At 34.5% G+C, this 10,287-nt stretch overlaps 1 protein-coding gene across 1 annotated transcript; it reads right to left on the bottom strand. All coding sequences in view use genetic code 12, as the record gives it.

The window, feature by feature from the left end:
• Position 1: 1 nt before the first annotated feature.
• Positions 2–10,246, bottom strand: MDN1 (AAA family ATPase midasin; the record flags this gene model as incomplete). Its single annotated transcript, XM_002545226.1, has 1 exon — positions 2–10,246. A coding segment is annotated over one exon (10,245 nt), but the record flags the coding sequence as incomplete, so codon positions are not given.
• Between the last annotated feature and the right edge of the window lie 41 nt (positions 10,247–10,287).

Genomic DNA, 10,287 nt, shown 5'->3' with positions numbered 1-10,287 from the left:
TCCATATTCTTTTCATTGACAATTCTTCAAATTTCAATAACGACTTCCAAGTAGACAATTCTAACTTTCTCCAAGAATTTATCAAGTTAGTCAATATATCAAATTGATCTTTCAATGAGACTTGGCTAGAAGCATACTTTTGCCATTCAGCAATGAATGTATATATCTGTTCTAATTTCTGCAAATATCTTCCCAAAGGCAATCCAATTGGATAAGAAAGGAACTCATTAGATGCAAATACAATATTCTTCAATGTTGCATGTTCTGGCCACTGGTCTAACAACTTCTTGGACAAGTTGTACACAACAGTCATAATGGATACAGCCCGTTTGACTTCCGATGGATTTGCATCTTGATAGAAATTGAATTCTGAAGTTGATTGGTTAAACTTAGTATGAGTGGAAGCCAATTCATTAACCAAAGTAGTTAAACTTGATGCATTATTGGTTGATTTTTGTAATTGATCACTGTATTTTCCCAATTGAGAAACCAATTCACTACCTTCATGAGCAAGATCAGTTAAACTATCCTTTTCACCAAATAAATATTCTTTAATATAAGCAATTGCAATAGACTCATAAATGGATTCAAAACTTTGGTTATTTTTCTTTGAACCGGTGGTATCAACATCCAAAACTTCTTCAAAATCAGGGAACAATTTTTTGAAATCACCTTCAATATCTTCATCTGGATCGCTGTATTTGTACAAACTTCCCAGCTGAATATTTTCTTTTTCTTCCTTAATACGACGGAGTGACCATCTATAATACAATTGTTGGAGTGCCTGCATTAAAATTTCATTTGCTTTGGTAGTTTCTGATCTATGGGAAAATCCAAGTCTCATAAAGTAAGTCATAATAAATTCAGAAACAGGACTATCAATTTTAACAGATTTACTAAATTCCTTAGCATATGGGAAAGTTTTTTCAATAGAACTTAAGCTGGAAAAGTTGCTGACATCAAGTGACCAATCTTCGGGATAATAAAATTTACCTTGTTTCGAGTCAAGGGTTATTATCTCAAAACCCAATTTTAAACCATAAATATAACCACGCAAGATATCATTCAAATCAGAATACAACATATAATTCTTATCCAATCTCATTATAAACTGAGATGTGTTATTTTGGAACATATGAATTTGGTTTTCACTCATTTCTGACAATGACAATGCAGAAGTCAATAGTTTCTCAATAGGTTCTGTAGCAATATTTGATTCCATAATAGAATTCCATTCTTCAAATAAACCATCAATGGATTTACCGTCACGGTATACCTTTGGATTACTTGGAGCTTCTAACTGAACCAAATCCGTTAATGTGGACTCCAAGAAAATTTCTGTATCACCATTATGAACTCTTCTGGATGCCTTCCAACTAGAAATAAGATCACTGGCAAATTTTTGTTGGTCTTCAAAAACTTTATAGAGCACATACTCTTTGATAGCTGGATCGTATGGCGAGCTTGGAACATATAATTGAATCAATCCACAAGAAAACAAAACCCAGGCTCTTCCTAATGATTTGAGATCCGAAGATCCTTTCGCAATGGTTAAAGCAGGAACCAAATATTCAGCAAAAACAGTCATCAAAGGACTTTCAGGTCCAAATTTCATGGTAACCTCAAATAGAATGGAACCTGGTTCATTGGCTCCGTCAAGACCTATTGTTTCTAAAATTATCAGCAACCAAGAGGTTAACAATTCGGCAAAGACTTTCTTTTGATCCTTCAAAATATCAGAAGAATGTTTGACAATCGATTTGGAAACTAATTTCAAATCAAAATTAGCTTGGTCCAATAATTTACCTGAAGTGTTGTTGAAGCCCAAAGTTTTGTTCAAGATGGAGGTCGTCAATTGACTGGTGAACAATGGTGCAACTCTAGGTTTATTGTCAACCCATAAACTATCGAATATTCCAGGATACGGTTTGAAAGATGTTTCCTTGATTAACGACATCATCGATCTTTCGGAAAAATTGTACAACTTTATCAAATCTTCTTTGTTTCTTCCTGACAATTCAACAAAATTGGCAATGTTTGTAAAGTCTTCAATAAACATGTTGACCCTTGCAGTGTTGAATGATTCAGAAGCAGTAGATAAATCAGATATTCCTTGTTCAAGTTTTGCAAATATCGATTGCATTTCATTTCTGTCATAGTCTCCCAGAATGATGGATTTGTACAACTCACCAATGAGAATTCCAAAATTTGATACAACCTCAGCAGATTCAGGGAATTGAACTTTAGATAATTTATCGAACCCTTCAATCAAATTAAACAAACGTTGCAAAATTTCCCACGATTCAAAGGATTGAGGATATTGACCTCTACAGGATTCCCAAATCTCATTCATAGCAAAACCACTGGTTAACTCAAATTGCTGGTAAAAAGTAGATGTAGCAGCATCAAATTGTTTCAACAACTCTTGGTTTGACACCAAGTATTTTTCTGACCATTTTGTAATGAGCTCTTGGTACACCCTCAATTTGGACTCATTCTTTCCTTCAGCAGTTTCGATGGTACCCGCGACAAGTAAACACAATTCGTGCAACGGCTTGTAAACTACTTCAGATAACAAAGAAGTTTTTGTGCTGTTGAAAAACAAGTTATTAATAAATGTTACCAACAGCTTGACAAAAGAATAAATCTCCAATCTTGGACGTGATTTAATATCTCTACCTAATTGTGATGCAGCCGATTTTTCAATAAACGACAAATCGTGTACTTTCTTATCCATAGCCATCTGTTCAATTTTTGCCACAGTATTATTCAACTTGATTATACTTCCCAAGGTTTCAAAAAGCATGGTTGATTCTGATGTCTTAATTTCTGGATGTTTCTCCAAAAAGGATACCACAATATAGATGTTGGCCAATGGATGGAAGCTTTGATACTGATCATAATGAATTCTCTTACCAGTAATCTCATTGGCTAAGGTGCTAGATTCTGAGTACATCTTATCTAACCATGATGGCAAAGAAATTTCCTTTACGGAACCAAAAGTTGAACATATTTCACTAGAAAATTCTTTGCTAACAACTCCAAATTCTGAACTTGAATAGACAAATTCTTTCCATTTTATAAGATTTTCAAAATTAGCTAATGGAATAAGACTCCATAATGCACTCAAAGACAATTCCCCGGAGGTAAATGCATCTTCAATCAAACTAAATGATCTGAGCAAAGTATCTTTATCAAAATTGAAAGTAAAAGTTGGAACAGGTCTCTGATCTTCAATGGTCAAGGATTCTTCAACTTTGTCAGCCAAATCCAATGAAGTGTCTATCTTCTTGATTCCAAGAATATCAGAATCAAAGGAAGTTATTCTTTTATCTAAAGAATTCATGAAAAGTTCAATTCCTCTGTTTCTCATAGCTCTTGATAACTCACCATATTTTGGATCCATAGTCAAGAATAATCTGAAATTTGGATGTGGTTTAAGAATTCTAGGTTGACCATCTTCTAAACTACATTCATTGATAATCAAGCTTCCATTGGTTTCCAATAATGAATTCAATCTGTCCAAAACCGAAGGACTACACAAGTTGGCATTATCGAGTACCAACCAATTTCCCTTTTCAACAGCTTGAACAAGTAACCCATCAAACCATTCAAATTTAACACTCTTTTCTTCATTAATCTTTTTGAGTAATCTATTTGAAGAATCAACAAGTTCCTTAATTTCTGGAATGGAATGGTAAGCGGAAAATTCAACAAGAGCATTGCGGAAACCTTCGAAAGATTCTTGCTTGTGATTACCATTTTCAATTAATGCAAGTAAATCTAAAGCCTTTGAAAGAATTTCAGGATCACTTTCTTTATATCTGAGATTTGTAACAACAAGTCTATTGATAAGTTTGAAAGTGTCATCTAACAAAGCATTGGTTTCTCTGGAAAGATCAACCTGTTCATAACCACCCAAAATATCCATGGAATCAACATCGCTATTCATTGAAAATTCATCAAGCTTTGCCCCTAAGGAAGTGGCCAAGTATCTAATCAAATCTGTCTTACCAGAATTAGTTGGACCAGTAAGAATCAATGGAATATTATGAGAAACACATCTAAAAGCAGTTTCCATAAATTCATAATTACATTGTAATGACAACAAGTTGCTATTTCCATTAACATACAGTATCAATTCATTTCTTGCTACCAATGAGCCACCAGCTTGCACAAAAGATTCAGAAATGTTGAAATAATTGTCACGTGCATCACAAGGACCAAATATTGACTCAAACAAATCTTTAGCTTTGGCACGATCTTCAGGATTTCTAAATCTTTGACAGACAATCATTTGGATAAAATCAGAAAGTTGAATATCTTGTGAAATATTTCCCGATGTGTAAAGGCTTAACCATCTCAACGAATCACGCAAGTTGAATTCCCATGGACTTCCCTGTGACCCCCAGAGTTTCTTGGTGACAACTTCTTCTTCCAATTTGGACATAAATTGAATAAGCTTAGAACACTTTTCTGGATCAACAGTTGGGAAGAGATGTTGGGAAATCATGTTCAAATCATCAGATTTCAAAGTATCAACATAGACAACAGTGAAACGATTGACAAATGATTTAGGTAAACCTTTTCTACCACCACCTTGATATTGAGGATTCTGAGCAGCAAACACAGTGAATTTAGGATGACGTTTAAATGATTTGTCCAATTCTGGAATGTATGCTTCTCCACGATGATCTAAACATGCATTCAAACCTTCTAATACTGATTGAGATGCTAAATTCATTTCATCCAACAAAACCCATTCTCCTCTTTGCATGGCCCTCAAAAACGGAGCATCTCTCCAAACAAACTCTCCAGCTTTCCCTCCTTCAGCCGGTGCATCAGAACCAAAAAGATCAACTAAATCAGTTTGTTCAGATAAATTGATACGGACTAATGGATTACCAGTAGCACTTGCCAATGCGGTAATCAAACTTGTTTTACCAACACCAGGACTACCTTCCAAAAGAATTGGCTTCTTGACTTGCATAGCCCTGATAACTCTCATTGCATTAGCAGCTGTAGTTGGAGCATCTAAATTAAAGGACTTGTTGTGTTCAGATCCTTCAATAACCGGAATTGAAAACAATCCAGCGGTGAGTTTACTCGAATTAACAGTGACTTGGAATTTGCTGTTTGAGAATTCTAACAAATCATGGTCAACAAAAGACGAAAGCTTATTCACACATTCTTTTTTAATGGTCTGTAATCTGGACTCATTCTCGGCCAAGTATGCGGTGTTATTAGTACCTAAAGCATCAATGAAAACCATAGAAGCACCATGATACAAAGCAGCCAAAGGACTAGTTACAGTCTTGTCACAAGAATTAATAAATTCAACCCATGCAAGAATATCACGCAAAGATATAACACCATTGTTAGTATGACCACCACCAAATTGTTTGGCATACCATTCAGAGAATTTGACAATAGATGAAGTCAATTCTTTGTGAGTAATTCTCGATTCAACAATTTGATGAACATCATTGAAATCTTCCATTGAAGGAACCCAGATTTCAGTAAATCTATTTCTCAATGCTGGAGAAAGTTCCTTTTTACCATAATCACCACCAGGATTCATAGTTGCCAAAAATTCAAAAGTTTCTTCAGCGGTAATGAATGCGTCCTCAGTACCCTTTTCTGCCAATAATAAACTTCGTTCTGGTTCTAAAACGGAGTTCAATCTTTCCAAGACCGAGTCATCAGCTAAAGAAATTTCATCCAACAAGAAGAAATCACCCAGTTTCATAGCTCTGACCAAAGGACCATCACTCCATTCAAAAAGTAAAGTCAAATTTTTCTTTTCTTCTTCAATTTTATTGGCAAGATCTTTCAACTCATCTGGAATGGTCAAAGCTTTGTAATTAGTCAACAAATGTTCCAAAGTAAGATCATCCCCAACTTTAATTTCCAATGCAGTAAAAATTTCAATCAAATGATTGAACAACCTGCTTTGCGTTTCAAACTTATTACGCACTGGTCTTTGAGCACCTAATAAATCACCAGTTTCGGTATTTTGGTGAGCATTAACGGTAACTAGTTCTTTGCCTAAGAATTTTGCAATAATTTGACATACGGTAGTTTTACCACAACCTGTTTCACCAACCAATAAGAGAGGCTCTTTATATTTAATGGAAGTAAAGACCAAAACAGCCAATCTACGCATGGCTTTGGTCCAGACAATCGTGGAATCACTATTGAAAATTCCCTCAATTTCCAAGCTTCTGTAATATGCATCCATATCTAATTTGACTTTCATGACTTTCTCAATGGTTTTTTTGACGACTTCTTTTTCATCCTCCTTTCTAACTCTTTCTGCAAGAAGCATGTAACCATTGGCTGCCAATTCTTCATAACCTACGGCATCTCTCATAGCCCATCTGAACAAGTCTCTCAATGTGGCAAAGGAGTTCTTTTCTTCAAATAATCTGGTCGATTGACGTTGAATGGATAATTGACGATACACTTCAACAATCTTCTTACCATAAGAAGGAGCAATTTGACATCTTTCTTTCAAAATAATTTCCAATTCATCTTGAGGAATGTCATCAAAATGCAATTCCAAAAATCTGTTTCTGAATGCTCTTGATAAAACTTTTCTACCACCATACAATCCAGGAGGATTCTGGGTTGCAAATAACATGAAATCAGGATGAGGATGTACGACTTCTTGAGTTTCAGGGATAAACAATTCTCTGTTATCATCTAACAAACGATTCAAAGCTTCCAAGACATCAGTTGGTGCAAGATTCAATTCATCCAAAACAATCCAGTGCCCTTTTCTTAAAGCTTCAACTAAAACACCTTCCTTGAATACTAATTTACCAGTAGAGTCAGAAACATAAGTACCCAAGTATTCTTGTAAATCAGTATGTTCATGATTGTTAATACGAACAAACTTATGACCAGTGATGTTTGCCAAATAGTTAATCATAGAAGTTTTACCTGCTGAAGTTGGACCTTGAATTAAAACAGGAAATCTTCTACCAGCAGTTGCTCTTACTAAATTAAGCATATTCTTTTCAACAAATGGAGTAATGATATAATGAGGTTGAGGAACAATTTCATGAGGACCATGCTTCATCCAATAATGTTTAAATTGAACATAATCATCTGAATTGGAAGTTGGAGCTGGCGGAATTTGGCTCATAACAGATTTTGAATTCTTAAGACGACCAATGGTGTACTTTACGATTTCTGGTTTCAAAACTTCTTCTGATTTAGCATCCAATAACGTTAAGAAAGCCATGGAAAATCCTTCGAATAAGGATCTTCTCAAACCATAGATTGAAACAATATCACAAACATAAATCAACGTTCTTGTCAAAGTACGAATACTAAAGTGAGGTTTCTGATTGGCACCATCAACAATCTTGTTTGTCTCGGATAATTCTTTGGCTTTTAAATACAATTCAGCAATGTCATTTCCTACCCATTCATCACCAACAGCAAATCTTCCGATATATTTGTCGATAATGGCCAATAAATCTTGAATATCTCTATCTGGTGAATGAACGTAAATTTCAGTGAATCTTGAACGAATACTCAATGGCAAGTCTCGTTTACCAACATCGGTTGAAGGGTTCATACAACCAAAAATTCTGAATTCAGGATGGGCTTTAATAGATTCAACATCACCTCTTTCAGACAACAATATAGATCTTTGATTGACTGTGTCTGCAAGTAAATCAGCAATACTTTCCAAAGTATCTGATGTTGCCAAATTCAATTCATCCAACAATAACCATTCCCCATTTCTAACAGCTTTAACCAAGGAACCTTCAACAAAGTTAAACACAAATGAATTATCCAAAGTGGTTGCTTGAATTTCAAAATCTTTCACCTTGTTTTCAAATTCGATCCATTTTTCTAACAAAACTGATTTCTCAAATGACTTTAACTTTCTCTTTTTCCTTGGAGCACCGCCATCTTCACCTTCAGATTCTGGTTCAGACAACAAGTCTTTGGCCATTTTCAATGCTTCGGACCAAAGCTTAATAACGTTCTTCCATTGGTTCTTGTTAAAACACTTGGTTAATATTTTTGAGAATTTAGCGTTCTTCTTTTCTGAGAAGGTACCAATGAACAAGTTTTCAAACATTTCTTGAATTGGAACAGCTACTGTTTTTGTGTTTACAGGTTTATAACCACCCAATAAATCACCAGTTTCAGTTTGTTGTGACACATTAATAACTGTCAACTTTTTGTTCATCAATTTGGCAACTTGTTGAACGACTGTAGTTTTACCAGTACCAGTTTCACCAACTAATAACACAGGCTCCACCATCTCAATAGCAACACCAATTTGTTCCATTAAACGGAGGGAATGATTGGTTCTGGCAAAAGAGGAATTGTTACTTCCTTGACGCTTGTTGTATAATGTTTTATCTGTATTGCTCTTTTTAAGTGTGGCTCTTCCAATTTTCAATTTCTCTTCATCATTGATAAACAATGGTACATGTTTTGACAAGAATAAATTGATCCGAGATGTCGGAATCTCTAAAGCTTCACCAATCGCATTTATTAATGGAGTTAATGCTTGTGGTTCGGTGATGGCACTACCAAAACAATCCACTGCTTCTGCAAAAATATTATCAAAGACACTTGATTCTACAAGTTGATCTGGTTCTGATATACCTTCCAAAGAAAGCATGTTATTACATCTTCCACAAAATTTCATCAAGTCCCTAAATGAAATAACCCTGGGATGCGATCCTTTATTCAATGAAACAAACGAGGAAAGGGAGTATATTCTGAGGATTTCATTGTAACATTTTATAAATGAACCAATTAAGTTGACTAGCAAAGGAAACTTAGTTACAAGAATATTTTTCAAGTCAAGTTCATTTGGAACTTCGACTTTGATTAATTCCCATAATCTTATACCAATCAAATCTGGAATTGCATCCTTCTTGGAATCGTTTGAAGTTCTGATCGTGGAAAACAATTGAAAACCATTCTTGGCCTTGATGACTTCCCCTCTAGATGGTATACTTAATTCTCTTTTCTCCAATAAAGTTAACAATACCGATAAAACTTCAGTTGGAGCTTTATCAATATCTTCAATCAATACCCACTTACCTTCTTGGACAGCTGAAGTCAATACACCGGTTCTCCATTCAAATGTACCGGGCTTTTCACCAGACGCATAGGTGCCTAGTAAAAGTTTAGCATCTGTTTGTTCTCCAAGATGAATTTTAACAATAGAATCCGTATATGACATGTAATTGGCTAATTGGTTAATTAAGAATGTTTTACCAGCACCTGCTTTCCCATATAGCATGACCGGTTTATTGAACTGAATATTAGATGCCAATTTTCTCAAAACTTCGACTGCACTATTTGTTGGAACAAATTTAGTTTCTTCCAACTGTTGCTCACCACTGGAATTTGATGAGGAGGATGATATCAATAAATGAGGAACTAAAATACCACAAACTGAAGTCACAATTGGAGATAACATCTCAGGGGTAATTGTAATACAGTTCTTTGATACGTCCAAAGAGAACTCATTTTTTGGTAAACTCAAGAAATTAGAAATCCTCTTAGCCTCAATCAAAGTAATAAACGAGTAGTCAATCTCATCATCTTCAAATTTGGCCAATAATGTGGTGTCATTGAGATGTGCTTTAATCATTTTATTTTTGGATATTTCTGAAGACTGTAAATATAAAGAAATGACTTGAATGGATAAAAACTTGCTAACACCGAATTTACTTTCAACCTTCTTGATTATTTGATATAAATTCTTTGGCTGAACAAATGGTTTAAATCTATGGGTATCAAATTTTAATAATCTGTAAAATGCAAGTAAGATAGTCTCTAATTCTGAGGTACAGGCAGTATCAATTTTAGACCAAAACTCATATTTGGATAAGAATAGCTCAAATAAGTTTAAATATTCATGAGAAATCTGTAATAATTTAGACAATGCAAGTAAAATAATTGATCCGGGAATGTTGTTGCCCATTTTAGGATGTGATTTCTTATATTCTTGTTCAAATTCATCTGTATGAGTAATCCAACGTGCTAATATTTCTAAAAATATAGGTTTATAACAATAATATATAGGTAAGGTATGATCTATAGCTTTCAATGCCAATTGATTAATATTTTCATCAATTGTTGAATTTTTGTTAAATTTAAATAATTCACGTGGTAATGACTTTTTCAAAGGATAATGAGATCTATAGGTTGAATATAGATCTTCAACTTGATCTAAACTGACTGTAATATGATTATCCATGGTCAGTAAGTAGTTCCTTGTCGTTATAGTAGTCTTTCCTG

Source organism: Candida tropicalis (genome assembly GCF_000006335.3).
Source record: "Candida tropicalis MYA-3404 genomic scaffold supercont3.1, whole genome shotgun sequence".
NCBI lineage: Eukaryota > Fungi > Ascomycota > Pichiomycetes > Serinales > Debaryomycetaceae > Candida > Candida tropicalis.
The sequence above is the reverse complement of the archived record's forward strand: the minus strand, read 5'-3'. Positions and strand labels throughout refer to the sequence as shown.